Source organism: Botryllus schlosseri, chromosome 2 (assembly GCF_051294905.1).
Source record: "Botryllus schlosseri isolate E-star chromosome 2, Bs_hap1, whole genome shotgun sequence".
Classification (NCBI taxonomy): domain Eukaryota; kingdom Metazoa; phylum Chordata; class Ascidiacea; order Stolidobranchia; family Styelidae; genus Botryllus; species Botryllus schlosseri.
Genome location: NC_137237.1, coordinates 6,668,686 through 6,690,195, shown reverse-complemented (window position 1 = coordinate 6,690,195; position 21,510 = coordinate 6,668,686). Strand labels below are relative to the sequence as shown.

General features: G+C 40.4%; 1 protein-coding gene and 1 long non-coding RNA gene across 4 annotated transcripts; one reads left to right on the top strand and one right to left on the bottom strand.

Annotated features, from left to right (window-relative positions):
* Positions 1 to 10,294: 10,294 nt before the first annotated feature.
* On the bottom strand, positions 10,295 to 13,997 carry LOC145433208 (uncharacterized). 3 transcript variants are annotated; one of them, XM_080310183.1, is made up of 5 exons: positions 13,874 to 13,997; positions 11,721 to 13,053; positions 11,341 to 11,446; positions 11,115 to 11,279; positions 10,295 to 11,019 (listed from the first exon to the last, which is right to left on the bottom strand). In XM_080310183.1, exons 3-5 carry the CDS (start codon positions 11,418 to 11,420, stop codon positions 10,875 to 10,877), a joined length of 390 nt encoding a protein of 129 aa, XP_080166309.1. In that variant the 5' UTR covers positions 11,421 to 11,446; positions 11,721 to 13,053; positions 13,874 to 13,997; the 3' UTR covers positions 10,295 to 10,874. The 3 variants fall into 3 exon arrangements, with proteins under 3 accessions (XP_080166309.1, XP_080166308.1, XP_080166310.1); XM_080310182.1 differs by lacking the exon at positions 13,874 to 13,997 and adding an exon at positions 13,536 to 13,680; XM_080310184.1 differs by lacking the exon at positions 13,874 to 13,997 and adding an exon at positions 13,536 to 13,672 and having other exon boundaries at positions 11,115 to 11,276.
* A 169-nt stretch (positions 13,998 to 14,166) lies between these two features.
* LOC145433209 (uncharacterized) lies at positions 14,167 to 19,491 on the top strand. The gene is made up of 2 exons (XR_013913067.1): positions 14,167 to 15,086; positions 15,140 to 19,491. It is a non-coding gene; the product is annotated as an uncharacterized LOC145433209 (long non-coding RNA).
* The last annotated feature ends 2,019 nt before the right edge of the window (positions 19,492 to 21,510 follow it).

The following is a 21,510-nucleotide window of genomic DNA, read 5'->3' as shown; positions in this document are numbered from 1 at the left end:
CCCTTGGTCGTTTTTAACACAGCGTGTGACGGTACCTATATTAAAATCAAAAAGACCATTGATATGAAATCGCGCCTAGCGCGAATAAAAGTTACGAGCTGAATGCGTCTGGCTGGAAAATATTCCACTTTTTGTGGGCTTTTGCGTCTATAATTCAACGATGCATCTAGTGATTTGGTTCCTCGTACCACAAGGTGTCCACTGTCCACGGACCCCCGTTTAAGAACCCTTGATATACGCGATATGTACACTGTAAAAAATAAAAACCTCGATTTACCGCGAAATGTTTGGAAGCACGGTAGCCAGACATTTCGTGGTAATCTAACATTACCGTTAGTCAATGTAAATTTAACTTACACTCGTCCGGTAATCTCACTTTACACGCCAGACTGTAATGTTACAGTCACCTCCGGTATACCTAATCTACATGTTCTCCTGTACATTTGCGAGCGAGACTGTCATTTTACCGCCTACCTACCTACATGCTGTCCCTGTAAATCAGGATTACATACTAGCTTGTAAATTCACGTACATCCATACCTATCGCAAAGCAACCCGATGCAAAAATATCGCAACATTTTCTTCGCATCTCCAAAACGACATTGGAACAAACTGTATATTCATTCATGATATCACGATGAAGTGGTTATCGATGGAAAAATATTCCTGCTGGAGGTCTAATTCTTCTTTAGGAGACATGCAGTAACACGAGTGGTCTCAAGAAAACGTGAATTATTTCCACCACCGGCCAAACTTCCAATTGTTTCTTTTTCTCGTTCTCATTCCTTCTGTATAAGTAGTATCTTGCAGTTCCACTAAAAAGAATTCATGCGTAAGTCTATATAAAGCAAAGTTCCTAACCTGGACAGTGGACATGACATTATAAAGACTAAGACAAATAGGCTAACAAAAATATAACATGTTTTGAAGTACCGGTACTGGCACATTGTGTGATAACGGCTCCGCCTTTTACATGACATAGCAGAGATTCATGACTTTATCTCTGTATTGAAGCAAAAGGTTCCTAATTTAAGGTGGCATGTGTGGCAAACAAATCCAGCAGTGGATGAAAACATATCTATGCTATGGCCCGAAAATGACATTACCAAGCCAACAGTTTCAACTCCTCCGCAGCGGAGTATGTGGTCACTATATAAGTCGACAAATATCCCAAAATAGAACAGAGAATGCGGCGAATGAAATATATCAATCATGAAATCTAAGTCATCGAGGGCTGGTGTGCAGAGTCAGATATTCACGGTAACAAATACTATGTAGTACTCTATTACCTTTTAAGATGCGTATTCCATTCAGCATTCCTAGGAATTTTCAACGATCGTGTCCACTTTCTTCAAGCACAACAAGCTTCGCTCCACCCTTTGCTCAAATCTCACTAATGGCCACTGGCCAGACGACACTCGAACGATTTCGAAATAAATGGTATTCATCCGCTGACACATGACACCAATAATATTTACTGGCCACGTTATAATGTTTGATCTGGGTCGTTTTTTCCATACAGAAACATTTATCATTGCATATAGTCCCTTTTTTCATCTAATTTCGTATAAATTGATATATATTCCATGTGTTGTTCACTACTTACTGTACTTACCTAACTAGACGCTACTTGTGATGTCACAGTTGTGCGTTGGTTGTTTACTACGAATCTCAGAAAAAGCAGTCACCTAATGTAACCTAGGTCGCCTTGTCCGCCATTAACAAATGGTCAGCTGAGCATGCGGTGCTGATATTTCTAGTTTCCCCGAGCAATATTATACATCCTGAACTAATTTTCTAACTTATCAGCCTTATCCGTGACAACGAATGTAACCAGCGAGACTGGCCGTACAGCCATTGCCTTATAATATAATCTGGCTACGGTGTACCACATTAGCTACGATTGTCAGTTATTTCTTGTACCATACTAAGCTTAAATTGATACTAGGGCCAACAATTTCGGTATGACAGACCCCAGTCTCGCAAACGAGGTTCAATCAGGTCAAATCACCTCTAGAATGATATATCAGTAACATTCAGTTCTACGTATACATTGGCTGCAGCGATTTTGAGGCTAATCAATTTTGCCAATAGCTCGGTAAACTGCAGTAACGAGTAACTGTCAGTAATTTTGCGAAGAAATTCTGGTAACTTACTTTACAGCTATATTAAGGTAATATTACATATCAAAATGTAAAATGACAAGCTCCGCACAGTAATTGGCTGCGACCGGTAATTCGTGGTAAAATTTACAGAGATTTCCCAGTAAATCTACCAGATTTTTTACAGTGTAGGTTACACTTCTGGGCGAAGGGAGCGACTGCCTGGCATAAATCTAAATCTTCTGTCCCACAGACTTGTGTTCGATAGTGACCCCGATAAACGGTATACATGGGATTTATTTTGGCTATCACACTGGAAAACAGTTGCGATTGTACGGTGGTAGTGAGATGGCAAAGGATTGAAACAGTTTGCACGAACAACTAGCTTTTCTGAGACTACTAAGTTCACTGAGAGCCACACGAAAACAGTCCAAAGTCCAATTCATTAGATTGAGCCACTGGAAAGAACCATGCGAGCAAATGCATACTACATCGACTACTCATCTGGCCTTTAATTACTTGCAACCTATGGTGGCCAGATGGGTGTATCGTCACATCGCATATGTGTGAGTTGAGCGTGTGTCTTGACCTCAGGCGGAACCGCTGGGACTGGCTTACGGAACCCCTGTGTTCCACTGGCCGATATCATGGCGATGGGACATGTGGGATTGTGGGTGTGGGCAGGTAGGCCGACTTCCATTCTATTCAGGCTCTCTTGAACCACGATTGCTCGCATTTTCTCCAATTTCAAAATATTCCTATGTACCGAGTCACTTGATGAAGTCCAATTTTCTTCGTGAATGGGTATTTAGTATTTTTTGAAGTCAGCCCATAATATGGTATAGTCTAAGTGTCAAATGTAAACATCTTTTCACTGGGTGGTGGGTGTCTGATTTCCAAGACTATAGTATACTCCAAGTCGTTTCGACACCTTCCTGATTTTTTCATTGTATCGCAGTCTTGTGGTGTCTTGAAATGACGAAAATTATTATGAAACTGAACTGAACTGAACGCACGGACAAGTGGATCGTCGAACGGATACCTAATTGCCAATATTATTCCCAATATTGCTACATCAGCGGTTGCGGGACTACTATCACTCAAGTGCGCTATATTATTTGCATCCGCCCAAGAAATACACTTCAAAGCGACGCGGCATATTGAACCTATATGGGAGGAGGATGAAACATGTTATTACGGCCCATCAATCTAACACCCAATTAGGCCTACTGATAGTACGTGTGCCCGACGCAACAGCGTTCGATCTTGATTATTCGGCGCTCATTTAGATGCAGTTAACCAACTAGTGTACAAGCAACAGTCTCAAATCGAACCCCTATATCAGTGGTTCTTAACCTTTTTTCTACCAGCTCCCCCTTTCGGAAATTTTCATGGTTTGCCGCCCCCATATTTTAATGGGTGTAGCTGTAGAGGTCCCAATCCGGTCGATTTTTTCGGGTTTAGATTTGGCTATTGGAAGTATCTCGCGCTTGAATCGCGCCCGATGACCACTTGACTAATTTAACGACTGTAAGTGCTATTTTCGGGACCAAATCAAGGTTCCTATAATAACTGTTGGGTATACGGAACCATACCGATCGGGTTTGCTGAGCCCAATGTACACACCCGATTTGGTGACATTGTATTTTGTGGCTCTTGGAAACAAGGATATTTAGTTAATCATTCTGGTCAGAAAACTTCAAATCATGTCTGCTGTCCAAATGGCTCTCACTCTCAAAACTGGTATAGAACCACGCTTCCCGATTTCGAGACGCAATGTGCTGCAATAAATATATAATACCTTGTTCAAAACATTTTGTTGGAAAAGTCCCATCTAGTCCGTCTTAATAGGGAGATTTTGCTATCCAAAAGTACGAGGATGAAGCGTAAAAACACATTTTAGATGAAATATAGTCCACTGCATTTGTGAAAACACCAAATGCATCGCAGGTATGTTTCGCGCAAGTGCGACGAAAATTTTCTATAATTGATTAATTTTTTTCGGAATGAGCGAATTTTGCAACGAGATCTCATAAGGATATATAGAACTATAAAACTTCGTATCCCTATGACAACTACTACACCATCTGGTACTGTTACGCCATTTTTCTTCGGTGCCCCATAATGTCCAAGCGCTCCCATATCGCCCCAGAGTGTTTCCGCCCCTTTAAAATCCAAATCGTCCCCAGGTTGCGCTGGCGACATGGTTAAGAACCACTGCCCTATATATTGTACTTGCGGTATCTCAACCCACTGCGCCAACTCGCCCCCTCATTGATTTCATTTCGTGAGTGCGCATGATCACCTTATTATAGGCTGATTTGAAGCTCATTCATATGGAGAACTCACGAAGAGTGTTGTCATTGGTGAAAACATCAATAATGTCGCTTGGTCCATTTGACAGTCATGAACCTACGACTGAGAATTTGTACTAGAAAAGTGATTAACCGTTAGATGGCGGTATAGGCGTAAACCACCGTATCCTCACCGGTCCGTCACAGTGGATCTCGGCCTTTTTATGATCGTGACCCTCCTTCTGTTTTAAAATTGTTCCATGGTGCACCTCGTAGTCCAGCTCGAACTCTAGAAGGAATTGTGCGTTTGTGATATAGGCCACTTTGAAGATTGAGAGTAAAGTGGGATGAGGATAACGTTGGAACGTTAGGTTGTCATTTCGACACAACTGGTTCTCGAGTTTATGGGTTCACCATGATTCGGTTATAACTAATATTTATTTTAAAGAGTTTAAAATAGCACTTATCACCTGTTAATGTTTTTTTTACGCCACGCCAAGAAATTCAGAAAAATGGCATTCAAATGGACCTACTAGGCTACTACAAATAACAAATTCATCTACAGTGGGCGACAGGACCTAATTAGATATCACACAAGTTCATATCAAAGCTCTGCCTAGTACAATCGCCACGCAGAACTGTGCTGCGGAATTGGTATTCTGGGCAGACAGTAATAAAATGATGGGCAGTTTGGGATACACAGCAGCGTTCACAAAGTGGAGCCGGACGCAAGATTGCAGCGTCCGGTGCAGACCGTCACATAAGCGTATTGAAAGGAGATTTGAGAGCATCGGAGAATTCGTGAGGATGTATTCTCGAAATTGAAGATAATGCGACCAATCCGACTACGTCCCTGCGGAGCCATGATGGGGTTAAACAGAACTGTGATAGCGAAACGATATTAGGTCACAGTCAGCTACAAACAATTTCTGATGTTATTTCTGTAAACCGGCTGTTTGAGATGTGCCAAGGGAATGTTTATTGGTGAATGCTTGTTGTAACTGACTTCATTTCGTGAATTCTGAGCGTTGCAATCCCAGAAAGTTCAATCCAGCTATACCATATTCCCTGGATACGATCGATTTAGGTGATTAATCCGTGCAATTATGGCTTGTTTTATTGTATAAACATGGCCCGAAAAATAATTGTATCAAACATACTTCCGCCTCAGCTGGCTTCGTCCCTATTTGACATCGTCCGAGTATACTGAATACCGGTACCTCTTTATGGCCCTGGAATTGCGTCGTTAAGAATTGTGTTGGTTTCCAGATATATTTTGATTGACTTTCATCTCGTTGTTAACCTGTTTCGCCATATGACATTCACGAGCCTGTTCAAAGGTGTTATCCTTGTCGTGTGTTCCTCCTGGATCATAGGTACTTCAACCGCCTCGTGGCGATAATTTTCCGCCCGCAATAACACGTTGGCACTTGTCACAATGATGTGCAAAATAATGGTGTTCCTATCTTTGCTTATGATTAGAGCGATTTTTTTTGAGATGTCAAAAAAGTCAAAATTTTGTCAAAATTATAGCGTTAGGTCAAAAAATGTCAAAATTTTTTATAAAGTCAAAATTTTTTTTGCAACCTGCATTTCGTTTGTATCGTAGATTTTGCACCGTCGCTTAACTTATCATTTGACAGTTTACAGCTTGCAGTCTACATTTTAGCCCTACCGTTGTAGACGGCCCATCGTCTGCTCATTGTGAAGCATAAACATTAAAATGAAACAAATAGGTTGACATGGTGTGATGCTCAACGTACCAAGACCAACCAGAAATGAAGAAAAGTAGTACAATTCTAACATTATGTGGCAAAACACCTAATTTGCATACGTTAGGTCAAAATGTGGTTAAAATTAAGTTTTTTAAGGTCAAAAAATGTCAAAATTTTGATTTTTTAGGTCAACATCTTCAGTTTTTTAGGTCAAAAAAATCGCCCTACTTATGAGTGAGGTGCAGGTATTGAATTTACTAGTAAATTGGAGAAAGGTACCTAACACGGGATAGGAAAGGTGCGAACCCCTAAAAGGCTTGAGTTCATACAAACACGAATATTTGACATGATGTGATGTCACAATGCTGAAACAAAACCAAATCATTTTTTGCTTTCTGTCTACTCTACACCTAAGATACGGATTACGGAGTAATGGGCAAAATCCGATTAGTGGCAACAGCGAAATTTCATATCATTATCTTCTATGACTCTTGGTAAAATTGCAATCGAACCTGGGTTATTTTACTGCCTGCAGTACTGCCTGACACCAATTTGCATCTAGTATTGTGGACCTGCTTGAGGTATCTTCGGAGCACTTTAACGATTTTGCACCACTAAAATTTTATAATTTTTTGGTTCCTTCGAGCATGTTACTATGTGTGGGAAGATAAATGTTCGTGGTCTCGCTCCAGTCAGTTTTCTGGTCAAGCACGTAATAACTACGTAAGCGATTCAATTTACTATTTACAACCGGAAAAGGATGATGTGTCAAATAAAATTCTCAAGAATCGGTATAATATCTGGCGACACGAGGTTTATCTTAGTTTTTTGTTTAATTACCTTTCATGTTTACACCGCGACAGTATGTTGAAATAGAAGAAACGTTGATAACGAAACCTTTGACAGTGTAGAATCAACGAAGGATCTTTTGCGAACGCGAACCTTTAAGTACTAGCCCATATTGTAACGGCTCAGCTAACATCACGAATATGTTCCAGCATTTCTTACAGATTTTCTTCTATCATGTTTACTGTAAAGTTTTATGTAAATCGAACAACAGATCATTTGAAAATGCTATTTATAAATATAATTTTCGATATATATTTTTCATATCGTTATTTTTTACGTTTTGAAAACTGTTTCTAGCTTCCGTTGTAGACTGCACCCTGCTAATTATCAACATATAGTCCCAGTGTACGCTATAGTTACTTTTATGTCAGGCTTAGTACACCCTGGTATTGGGTCATTGCGAAATTAATGTCAATGTATAGTTTCTCAATCCTTGGCTGGTTTTGAAGTGCAATAGTGTTGCGAATTGTTTCCTGCGCGAGCAACCCGACGTTGTATGCGTGGATTATATCGTCAATGGGATTAACAGATCGCTTTTGCAGATTAAATGTACGTGAGGATACGCACCAACTATTTTTGAAGTTTAAGGTGTGAATTGTCGCTATCACGGATTGACGTATAGTATAGCGACCTTTCCTCTTTCTTACGTTTTTCTCGATGACAGGGTATATTTTCCGCACCTCTTTAATATACCAGCTTTGCAAATGCGCGCTAAACGAAACTGTTATACACGATGACCAATTATTCCAAATTCGCCTAGTTCTAGTATATCAGCCAAATTAATCATTTTAGTCGATGATGATCCGCTTACTGAGATAAGCATCTGTCGCGCATTCATTTTCGAAAGAAAACACTTTTGACCGGCACCGAGTTTGATGTATGACCAATTATTATCGTATATCGTGTACGTGAGAAGATGAGTTTGTGCCAAACAACCAGGACTGTTGAAATATTATTATAAATATAATATATATAATCAGATGAGTTTCAGTTTTGCTATTATGTGCCCCACCTTCCTCCTTCATTAAGGCAACAGTGTCCGTAAAATGACAGGACGAGTGTTATATGACGTCACGGCACATAGGAAGTGTATCATGACTTTTTCGAATTTAAGCTAACCTCGAGTGCTATGTCGCGTTGTCGAGGTAGGGAATGGTTCATATAAGAGAGTAGTTTCATACATATGGCTATACCTTATGCTGCAGCATTCAGCAGGTGCTGCCTTTGCAATAGAAGGTCATACAAGGGTACGCGAACTCAGGTATGTTTGCCACTTGTCCTTGCATCGTTTGCTGCAATCGCTACATTAGGTCATCTTGTTTCCCAAAAGTAGTGCCATGCGATTATCATAGATTATTTCTATGAATCATTCATATACACAATATGTTTTGGGGCATCGTTAGTAGTGTGGTTATGAGTCAAATTCGAATCAACATGTGCTGCTATTGGGGATAAGAGAGCATTCAATTTGGTTCATAGTCATCAGCTAAATTCTAGCGCCGATCGGGATTTATAGTTGCAGATTCTAGTAATTGCGATATGTTGATATGTTATTCATAAGTGAGGTTGCTTCTTTAGGGAGAGGAATATATGGTAGGCCTACCTCATTTATTTATTTGTAAAATTATCATTTTCGGCGAATTGTACTTGGAATTTACAAAGTACACATCACCTAACACGGGGAGTCGGGAACATACGCCAGGATTGAAAAACTTCAAATGACGGTATCGCGAATTCTGTCCGCTTGAATAGCGTGTTTGTGCCGGTACTTGATGTGACATTGGGCGATTAACGAGCTCGTGGTACTATAAACACGTTGGTGGTTTCACGTGACATGTTTTACCGGGTATTTCGCAATGCCGGCGACGTGAATAATCGAGAATTGCGAAATTCGGTACTGATTACGCTTATCACCGCGCTGCAAAGCGTTAGCAAATACTTGACTCAACTGGTATTTAAATGGTATTAAGTCGCATTATTCGTCACGGCGCGCGTTTTGAGCTCTCGCTGTGCTTTTGGAAAACGCCGGATTCGACGTACCAGCTCAGCTGAGCTCAAGAGAATAATAAAATTTAAAAAAATTACCTCATCTGTGTATAGCTAATTTTATTGTCATGTGGAATGGAACTTGTTGACATGATACTTTTCTGATGGCCAGCGTGCAATATAGTGTCTAGCGGGCGTTTCCAAGTCCAGTGTGCAGTCCAGTGTGCTCTTATTTACAGGCTGTAGGCCAAGGTGGATATCTGATTAAAAATCTACTCCAAGTCATTTCGGCACCCTCCTATCTTTTCATTATATCGCAATCGTGTGGTTTATTGATTTCGTAAAGATTTGAATGAAATGACGAAATGATGATGAAGAGAGCTGATTAATGAGTACCGGTAAATGAATACGGTCACTGTGACAACCACACTGAAATGAAAGTTTTGTCTGCTGCGATGAAATAGTTTCCGCATTCTTTTGATGCGTTCACATTCTAATGCCTGGCATCTAGATGCAATTTATTTGTTTTAAATTATTTCTCAATAAACCCAACTATATCATTGTTTTAATTTCGTAACGTGGCAATTTCCATCAGTCTGTGTCATCATCTGCACCAATAACTTGGTCGGCAGATCGTACTGACAGCACAGCTTGACTTTGCAGGACACTATTATGATCTACTCATCAAATCGAACTTATAGATACCGAGACGAGTTTCATACGCGACATAATTCGTCAATAGGACTCAGTGGACACTAATTTATATATTTATAAGTTCTGAAGATACTTTATGCTGTTGATATTTTGCAACAATAGCGATAAATAAACCGATGGCATTCGAATTATACTGATCTATGGGGAATCCCGGGATTTCTCTCATTTTATTATAAACATGCTCAATTGCTCATATTGCGGTGAAATATTTATATTTGAAATGACCCCGACGACGCGATTGATTTGAGGCTGAAATTCGTTAACCTCTTTCGCCTTATCGCGTTCCTAGGCCATCTCATCGGCAATTTTCGATCAATAAGGTCACGTAGGCTATCTGCTAGTATTTGAACTTGAATAGTTTGTGGGCGACACTTTCCCACATCGTGTTGTGGTCGCTTATCAGTAAATGCGATTCCCAAACTGGAATTATTACGAGTGGATATGTTACTATTTAAGGAAAGGAATTTATGAGAGTAATAGGAAAAGAATAGAACTGCCTAGGGTACTTGATAGTGGAGTGTAACGTTATTATTGTTGTGAATACCGAACAAGTGAGTCGTTTTCCCGAACGTGGCCCTCTGTAGCCAATTGCAACATACTGAGCTTTCAACTCGCGGATGATGTAATCCATGAATAATGTAATAATATTTTTATTTATAAAAAAGGACAGCAAATGTGCGGCGTTTTACGTAGTGTTCGCGGTCAAAAGTATGTTAGTTTAAATATCTTGTGCAACAATGTTACACGCATTGAAAGGCGAAATACCCATACCACAAGTTAGTTATAGTATGATAATTTTCCACTGATCAATAATATGCATGGATCTCATTTTGTGTCCGAGAAATTATCATTCCGATGGATATTCTAAACTTCCATGATGTCTTCTGTTCTTCTGACGAGGTTCCGAACTCGATGGGTATTCTCGTATTTGAATGATTTCCGAACTGATCTTTGATATTCGTAATCTGAACGATTTCAGCCTGCGGCACTTCGACGGTGCATTTCATATTATACATCCTCGCTGACGGGCGGCAATGCAGAGAATTGACGGATTTACGGACATTTCTGTCCGATTCCTGCTGTTAGTGTCATTGTCAAATATGCACGCTGTAGTGATATCTTCGTTTGCATATTATGTAGGTTGAATTTCACAGTAGAGACGTCGTATTGCTTTGATCTCAGTGTAGATACGTAACTTCGTTCCCAAGATGCCATCATGAATGGCGGATAAGGTATTTGAGACATTTGGACGCCCACAATTTTATTTTGCGGTTCGTTATGTGTCTCTTGCTCTTTTTGCATTTCTTCGCAATACAGTCTCGTAAAACTGGCGGGTACGTAGCAATGCTTTTTCGCTTCCTGTATATAGAAAATAGCGGTTGCAGATTAGGATAGCATGTACCAATTTAAATCTGCTCCCAGAAGGGAGAAGAATATATTCGATGATTCTATACCTTGGGCTCATAACTTGATGGAATCTATGTACTGATTTGGTCTCTTGCGCGTTCCCGCGAACGTGGCTGAACATTCCATCTGCGTGACGGCGCGATCGTCGGAGACTTGGATCCCGTTCCGAGTCAGCACCAGCTGGAATGCGATTTTCATTCCTTTCTATTCTGCTCAAAAAATATAAAAATATTTGATATGCACTTTTATAAAATCACTCGATGGTTCACTTACCTTCTGGATGGATTCGATAGACACGAGTCCAATGCGCAGACAAGAATAATGGTTGCGATTAGTGTGATGTAGGTTTTCATTCTTTTTAATATGATTTCTTATGTATCTGGTAAAAAAATGAGCACTTGCTATCGATAATTGCATAAATGTACTAAAGCATGTACCGCTACAACTATAGTGTGACTGGGGTCATTCGGTAAATACGAAATCCATACATTTTAGTGCTGTTGGAAACAGGCACTGCGATTCCCGAACTGCATTTATGATACAATAGTTACTCCTTATATACACTAGACTAGAGAGTTGTTGAAAGAAGAAAAAATTCTTGAGTCATCCCAAAATGCCAGATATTAATTACAAGTAAAACTTTTCTGTCATACCTTTCGTAAACTTTTCTTCTTGGTTTCCTGATGAAACTCTTTTAATGTTTTGCTTTTGTGATTATGTTACTACAAGAAATCGGAGTTCGATTTCTGGCCGTTGCTTACACTAGTTGGCAAAGTATATCTAATTGACCGACGAATAATTTGGAGCATTATATATAGTGCCGAACCTCTTATATCTTCTCTCGTGGCCGTGATTTTCTCCCTACCAAAGTGCCGTGTAAGGAAGAAAACGGACATTTTGTCATACCCCAACAACAATAAACATGACAAAATATAAACGTGTGGTCAACACCCTAAAATTTCTGTGGAAATTGCCGAAGTTACACTCGATATTTTTCAGTCTCCACTCCTCCACCATCCTCCATCAAATTTCACATGACCTGTACACTAGGTTCCGAACTGTGTAAGTGAGCCACTTACCGGATGTAGGGTGTGTGTGGGTGTGGGGGGTAAAAGAGACTGCGATGCAAACAATGACAATAAACACTTTAGATATATAACTGAAGACTATCGTAGGTATAGCCGTAAATTATTCAAGACCCTCTCGAGAATATATATGCTACATGATATGGTTTTAGATGTGAATAAATTCGAAATACATAAGTAAATCTTCGATACGGGAGTTGTTCGTGTTTTCTAATATTTGGCACGCGGCATTCGAAAGGGTGCCGACCTCTGAACTACTCGATGAACAATAGAACATGGTTTTCTTGCCGCCATGAGAAGTGATAAGTGTGAGTCTGAATTCTCCCCCATCACTGTAAAAAATAAAAACCTCGATTTACCGCGAAATGTTTGGAAGCACGGTAGCCAGTGCCAGACATTTCGTGGTAATGTGACATTACCGTTAGTCGATGTAAATTTAACTTACACTCGTCCAGTAATCTCACTTTACACGCCAGATTGTAATGTTACAGTTACCTCCGGTATATCCAATCTACATATTCTCCTGTACATTTGCGACCGATACTGTCATTTTACCGCCTACCTACCTACATGCTGTCCCTGTAAATCAGGATTACATACCAGCTTGTAAATTCACGTACATCCATACCTATCGCAAAGCAACCCGATGCTAAAATATCAAAAAAATTTCTTCACATTCCCAAAACGACATTGGAACAAACTGTATATTCATTCATGATATCACGATGAAGTGGTTATCGATGGGAAAGTATTGCTACTGGAGGTCTAATTCTTCTTTATGAGACATGCAGTAACACGAGTGGTCTCACGAAAAGGTGAATTAATTCCACCACCGGCCAAACTTCCAATTGTTTCTTTTTTTCGTCCTCATTCCTTGTGTAACTAGTATCTTGCAGTTCCACTAAAAAGAATTCATGAGTAAGTCGCTATATAAAGCAAAGTTCCTAACCTAGCCATGACATTATAAAGACTTGAGACAAATGGGCTAACAAAAATACAACATGTTTTGAAGTACCGGTACTGGTACGTTGTGTGATGAAGGCTCCGCCTTGTACATGATATAGCAGAGATTCATTAGGTACTAACTTTATCTAATGTACTGAAGCAAAAGGTTCCTCATTGAGGCGGCATGTGTGCCAAACAAATCCAGCAGTGGATGAAAACATCTCTATGCTATGGCCCTAAAATGACATAATCAAGCCAACAGTTTCAACTCCTCCGCGGCGGAGTATGTGGTGTCACAGGTCACTATATAAGTCGACTAATATCCCAAAATAGAACAGAGAATGCGGCGAATGAAATATTTCAGTCATGAAATCAAAGTGGTGTGCACACTGCACAGTCGCAGATATTCACGGTAACAAATACTATGCAGTAGCCTACTGTATCTTGTACGATGCGTATCCCATTTAGCGTTCCTAGGAATCTTCCACGATCGTGTCCACTTTCTTCAAGCACAACAAACTTCGCTCCACCCTTTCTCAACTCAATAATGGCCAGACGACGATCACGATACGACACTCGAACGATTTCGAAAGTAGTGGTATTCATCCGCTGACATGCCACAAATAATATTTACTGACCACGTTATAATGTTTGACTTAGGTCATTTCTTTTTCATACCGAAACATTCACCATTACATATAGTCCCTTTCTTTTCCATCTAATTTCGTATAAATTGATATTTATCCCAAGTGTTGTTCACTACTTACTGTACTTACTTAACGAGACGATGCTTGTGATGTCACAGTTGCGCGTTGGTTGTTTACTACGAATCTCAGAAAACCAGTAACGGACTAACGGGTGTTACAGGTCGCCTTGTCCGCCATGTCTATATTTCCCCGAACAATAATTAACAACCTAAACTGATTTCCTAACTTATCAGCCCTATCCGTAACAACGAATGTAACCAGCGAGAACGGCCGTATAGCCATATAGCTTTATAATATAATATAATTGCTATGGTGTAACCACATTTGCTACGATTGTCAGTTGTTTCTTGAACCCTACTATGTACTATACTGGAATTGGTACTATTAGGGCCAACAATTTCCGTGCGACACACCCCAGCTTCACGAACGAGGTTGAATCAGGTCAAATCACCACAAGAATGATATCTCAGTAACATTCAGTTCCACGTATATATTGGCTGCAGCGATTATTAAGCTAATCAATCTTTTCAATGGCCTGGTAAACTGCAGTTACGAGTAACTGTCAGTAATTTTGCGACGAAATTCTGGTAACTTGACTTCACAGCTAAACTAAGGTAATACTACATATCAAAATGTATAATTACAAGCCACGCACAGTTATTGGCTGCGACTGGTAATTCGTTGTAAAATTTACAGAGATTTCCAAGTTAATCTACCAGATTTTTTACATTGCAATTTCACTTGTACGATTTTTCCTCGATCAGTTATACTATAGAGCAGGGGTTCTCAACCCGCGGGTCGCATGCGGCCCGAAGACGCTTATTTTGCGGCCCGCGACATCTTTCACTATAAACGCAATTATTGCTGACACGGTATTGTAACAAAGTAGTTTAGATACTTAGCTCTTTTATCGTACCGTCTCTGTTTCGTTTGATTACTCATTCATGAATGCAGTGGTTCTCAAACTGGGGGGCGCGCCCCTTGGGAGCGTGAAAGCATCTGAAGGGGGCGCAACGCTGCGGTCAACTGAAAAAAAAAATTGCACTGCGCGCAATATATCGTAAATTCATAGTTGTTTCTTTGTGTATATAGTCCGAATTTCATATTTGAGCATTCTCTCATCAACAGTCATAACCTTCCATGCCAGCAAACTAGCCGTTTGTAGCATTCTGGTTGCATTTTGTTATATGACGATAAGGCGGCACGAAATTATTCTCTATCAAAAAAGGAGGTGTGTCTGAAAAAGTTTGAGAACCAGTGCTCCAACACCTAAGCGTTGGGGGTTTATCTAGGCTCCTCCTCGCCACCTAATCCGCGCAAACGGTGTCTTACAAGAAGCCTAGAAGTGGGCTGTGCTAAAAGTCGGCTGTTACGGAATAAGTATGAAGAATATCGGCCTGGTGTAAATGACCATAGTAGTCGACAAACACCATGAATAACACAGCAACAACAACACTGCTTTAATGTGCTCCCGTTTCTTGATATATGCTCGACTTCAGATTATTATTGTTTTGAATCGGTTTTCTACAGGACTCTGGTTCAAGACAATCCCGTTACGTATAGTAGGCCTGCACTTTTTAAGAGTGTTTGACTCACTGCGAACGGTTGTTTAGATTGCCGACGACGTTACAGGCACATCGTTCAAAATTACTTGGAATATCGCTAAATCCAAGAAATCTGCTGCAGAAGGTGCAATTTCAATAAGACCTTAACATACTGTGCAAATATTTGCTGTTTTCGGAACGTAGCAGCAAGGACACTATCATCTGACAAATTTCGAAGATACAGTCGTCTGATTCAATCGTGTCATGAGGATTAACATCAATGTCAGTCGGTCGCATGTTCTGAAACACGTTGCCGCGGAGACTGCTTTAACCCAACCTCGGACAAATCCACCAACATTGCATAACTAATTATCTGGTTGAATTTTATCAGAGCGGGCATATATGCAGAGGAAATGCTGGCTGGGAAAACGTGGGGCCAGCGAAAAATATCAATTTGACAAAGCTAACTTCTGTAACTGTGGATGCAGGGCCCCAGGCATCGAAGGAAAGGAGATTGGTTGATTGGTTTTCTCAAAAATGGCCCCGAACGCCAGACTTCCTCTCATATCACTCGGAGCTCAGTGTGATAATGGCCTCTGTAACGCAAAAGTTACCGTAATTTTATAATTGCTCGCTCCAGCATTGAAACAGCGAGTTCGGTTCTCTGGTGGAAGGGTTTTAAGTTGCATATACCGACTTGGCAATGAATGCATTTGCACGCTCCATGAAGGGATTTACTTTCGCCGCCAGAAGATACATTCTCACAATAAGCAGCAGCTGCAAACTTACGGACGTTGTCCATTGATGCTTTCTAATACATAAAAGTGTACTAAATGCCCGTATGCAAGTGGTAAATAGGTTACAGTAGCCTAAATTAAATTGTAGCCCACAAATACATGGCAATATATTGTTCTGCGGCCCGCAGCGTCTTTTGCTGTTAAAATGCGGCCCGTTACACAAGGGAAGTTGAGAACCCCTGCTATAGAGGATGTACTACATACTACCTACATCCTCTATAGTTATACTATAGGTCACACTATATAGGTCGTGTAGACGTTCGATTTGTTAATATACCGTTATATCTATTTGTCTCATCGTTTTTACCGATTTGGCAATTTTCAATTCGATCTCGTGACGTGGATTTCAGTACGAAATGTACACTTCCGATTGTTCGTTAGATGTTTGTACTTCTAACAGATGAGTAGCTATATTATTGATCAGTTGGAAAATTATCATAAACTGAAGAGACCAATTGAAAGCAATTAGGATATTTTTATTTGTGCTTGAGGACTGGATGACGTCACTAACAATGTTCAATAGATCGTCTCAATTAGTATACAGACACCTGTCATGCCATCAAGAGTGCCTGTTATGAACACATTTGTCTTACCTACTCGGATTCCGATGGGATTGTCATTTAGTATCATTCAGCGACTAATCACTATTGCGCAATCAGGTTGCGGCTTAGAATGATATATTTTAAACCGGTGTAATTGTACAATGTACATACATATTTTGTCGCTGGGTGTTTCTTTTTGTGCTGTCTCTGAGTAATTTATCATCGGATATCCTTCGCTATCGCCTTAAAATGCTTCTCTGCCCCACTATCGCAGAGCTTGTGTTCTTACGGGAATCTCGATAAGAATTAACGTAAAGACATTGGTGCTAAGATTGTGTGAGTTACTCATGCAGACTGCCATGCGCAAGTCGCTTGCTGCAAATATGAGTGCTTATCGGGATGAAGAATAGCATCCACATGGCACAGCGCTATTTCTCCTTTATTCAAGCCGGTTGAGCTCCACATACACTCAATATCTGTCGGCTTCATCTTCTTTATAATTGAAATGCTCACAGCGCCTTGCATGTGATGTACCGTACGAAAACGGAAATCGTTCAGGATGAAACGACCCTGCTACCGTGACCTAAAGTAAGTCGTAGGATGTGGCAGTAGGATATTTGTATCAGCATGCTTTAAAATCCTTTGCCGGGTGTGGGATAACTATTTCCGGAGGACATGGCATATTTGCGCAATCATCCCCCAGCTCTCGTCGGTGTAAATCATGTGCAATTGATTTCGGAAGTACTGGCGTCTGGCTTAACGCATCGACTGTGAGATGTTAAGTATGCCAAGTGAGTTGAGATATACTTATATGGCCTCGCGCATACCCTAATAGAAAATGTTACCGGCCGAGGTATCCGCTATTGTTACCAAGTCACCCAAAGAAAAATTTCGAAGACAATTGCATTTAGTGATTTTCTCACAGTTTCCAAAAATAGTTTCCATGATTCGACTTAGAAGGGTGCAATGAAACGTATCTCCGGTTAACTGACGACTTGGGATTTGTTTCATGTTTGTTCGATTTGTCACAGCTGGGAGTGTCTTTCATATTTTAATGAAATCATATTTTCTTCAAGATACGCGCTACGACACGTGAAAATTTCACAGTCGCAATATGTAATTCTGAATGGAGCGTTTCGCAACAACGTATAGTATCTTTACTTGAAACCAAATGGGCCCGAGGAAAACTCAGCTACCACTTTGGCATTAAGAACGAATCCAAAATATGGGTATGGAACGCAGTAGTTTAATTCTGCACTGCCCGCGAATTTCAACTTTATGCCTAAATGTCAAACGTTTCCTATCTTATACTAAAACTGATCATAAGGAAACCGGAGTGTTTGTTGGGCATGTGCTGCCAAACCTGTGATCTGTAGCTCGATCTATACAGTGTTAGCGGGTGCGGCACCAAATCATCAGGTCATCGAAGTGCCGAGGTCGAAACCATTCGGCGATAATACTAATGTAAGTATTTGTCATTCCCGCTGCATGAAATTAAAAACATTATATTCATGGGCTGGTGCGAACCTCTGAACTGTTGGGCTTCGTTAGAGCGCGAACTTGACATAAATATTCCATGTGAATGCGAATCTACGACTTCACGCTGGTCCTTTTCAGAACCAGGATCATAATGGCACACCGGAATGAGGTAGGGGTCGAAGGAAATCTAGATTCTTCATCAATGAAGCCGAATTTCAAGAATATATTTTCATCATGAATGATCTCAAAGTATATCAATGTATCAATCGTTAGATTATATTCTCATCTGCCCATGACACACACAATGTACAATGCGATATATAAGACACACAATGCGATGTAATGAACAGATAGGGGGATACCGAACGACCAAACAGTTATGGTCTCTTGAACTGGCATCCACTTCGACCTAGTGCCCGATGTCGCAATCTTCTACGATGATATTCTTTCTTTGTCGGTCCTTTTTAAAAGCTCTTTCTTGCTCTTTCTCTTTCTTTATCGGATCTTTTTCTAGGGCTTTATTGTCGTCGTAAGAACAACGACACTGGGGGCGGGAAACCCAGAATAACCTCCGACGGCGGGAATCGAACCCGGGTCGTCTGCTTGGATGGCGCCGACGCTCAGCAATACGCGACCTCCTCTCCATGCTCCGCCTGGTCTCCGTTAGTTGGTTGTTGCTGCGAACACATTTATAAGTTTCACCGTGTTGGGTATTTGTCTCTGTAGAAGTCAGGGGTGGGCAACCTTTTTGCTATTCACGGCCGCATTTCGATTACTTATGTAGCCCACGGCCGCATTCCTGTGATTAAGCCGTAATCAACTAACTGGGCGTCAAATACCCATGTTATTCCGTCCATATCGATTTCAGTTGAACTCCAGACTTATCTAATTTCTCATATTGGCTTACTATACATACCGAAATCGCGAGTGGCCATGTTTTGAACAATCACCGTGAAAATGATGGTCGCGCGAAGCGCGAAAATGTTTTCAGATTCACAATTAAATTTCGTCATCATTATTAGTATACTCACATATTGCAATCAAATATTTATCCTGCATCAGCCCATGTGATCAAATCCACTATGGTGGAGTTGATAGAGGTATAGTGTCTTCCGAAATTTCGGGCAGTTGTTATTGGTCACTTTGTTGCATGCCTTTATTTCCTGTCCTTCCATCAGTATTGTCGGTAGGCTTAGCGGAAATATATTGGAATCGCCTGAATCAGTGGTTCTTAAACTTTTTGGGTGTCGGGACCACATTTCAAACTTCAGAGTACGAATGGAGCCACATGAAAACACTCAAGTATAAGCTACTTATAACGAAAATTTAAAGGTAGCTAGCCTATACCTCTGCTCTCACCATCCAGCTAATTCAAAAGCATGCACATATTGCACATGGACTTCTATCGGTTATTATAGCATTGATACAAGCAAATTGGCGAGTACTATAATGTCGTGATGTGATAGCTTTCATACATTCCTGCACTATATGCACAAGTTTGCGGGGAATTATACGCTGAGCAATGTTGGATTTATTGCAATTTATACTTGTCTATGAGACTTTACTTTGATGTTAGTGAAATTGTGTCGAAATTTACTCCTCACAAAGACGTTATGAAAAGGTCTATGACCAGCAGAACTCAAGATACATCGTTGTCTGACGGATATTCATCCATGCGTTTGACGCCAGTCTGCAAGAATTCTCTTTCCCAATTTTCAGAAGCGGCCTTGGACGGCTTTAGACATAACTAATGTCCCCCATTTTAGCATTAATATATAGAAATTGCGTATAGCTATGCATAGAAACAAACAACAACCGTCCTCTATTATATTTTTGTGGCGTAGCCTATAGAGGTCAATCAGAGCAGCAAGAAAGGCTTTCTTGGAGCCGCATGCGACTCTGAGAGCGACGGTTGGGAATCACTGGCCTAAACGTATCAGAAACAAATTTCTTTCGTGAGAAGCACACTATACCAAGTTGGTATTTCTATATGGGGTGCATCATTTTTATCTGCTGCTCGCGTCTGTACTGTGGGGCTCAGATTGCAAAGGGCACTACTATGAAGCATAGCATTAAATCGCGCGCAGCGCGAAGAAAATTTCAAGATTATTTAAAATTCAATTAATCAAAATTTCAATTTGCCCGTTGACGGCCGCCAACACATACTAATTAAATTACGTGTCACGGCCGCACAAATTTCCTTCTACGGCCGCAGGTTGCCCACCCCTGGTAGAAGTGGACGGACGAGCTGTTGCGACCATTGAACCACTCGTTAGTATGTTTGTCATCTCTGCATTACGCCATACGGCTCGATGCCTCTGTATACGGATTCTTGAAGGTGCTACAGTCTACATCAGTGCTTCCCAACCTTTTCAGTTCGTGACCCACTATTGATGCAATGTTTCATTGTGCGACCCACCATGAGATATGACCTAACGAATGAGAATATGATTTGACTTATAATGTGTCGTATGACTAACAAGTTAAATTACACGCCCACAAGTGTAAGTAGGACGTAATAAGCACGGCGATATTTTTTTAACATGTCATAAAAAGTCAAAATTAAGTCAAAATTGTACCGTTACGTCAAAAAATGTCGAAATTTTTAACAAAGTTAAAACTTTTTTGCAACCTGCATTTCGTTTGTATCGTAGATTTTGCACTGTCGGTGAACTTATCATTTGACATTTTACAGCTTGTAGCCTACTTAATAAGCGTATACCGTCGTAGACGGCCCATTGTCCGCTCATACTGAATCATAAACATTCAAATGAAACAAATAGGTTGACATTGTGTTATGCTCAGCGTACCGCAATAGCCCAACTGAAGCAAGACTGCGTGGGCATTGTATGGTTCTTAATCAAGAAGCGCATGATGAAAAATTGTGATGTAGAAACCGTTGACAGAATGAAGCAACACGGTTTGTCACTAGCAGTGTACACACAACTTCAGTGTTGTCAGCCAACAACTGTTGCTGTTCAACGTTCTTTCTCCATTCTTGGCAAGCTACTTAGTAAGGACAGACACTTTCTACCCGAGATAGTTGGAAAGCATCTTTTGTTGTACTACTAAAATTTTTAATTATTTCTACCATAATGCGTTATGTAACTACTGGAAATCTTCATAAGGGTCAGATTCTGTTAAAATGAAGTATTTTCATGTAACAATTTGTCAGTTTTTGAGGCACAAACGTTTTTTTCAGGCCAAACTACTTCGCAAGGACAGACAGTTCCAACCAGAGATGAAGATAAGTAGTACAATTCTAACATTATGTGGGATACACATAATTTGCATATGCTAGGTGAAATTTGGTCAAAGTTTTAATTTTTAAAGTAAAAAAATTG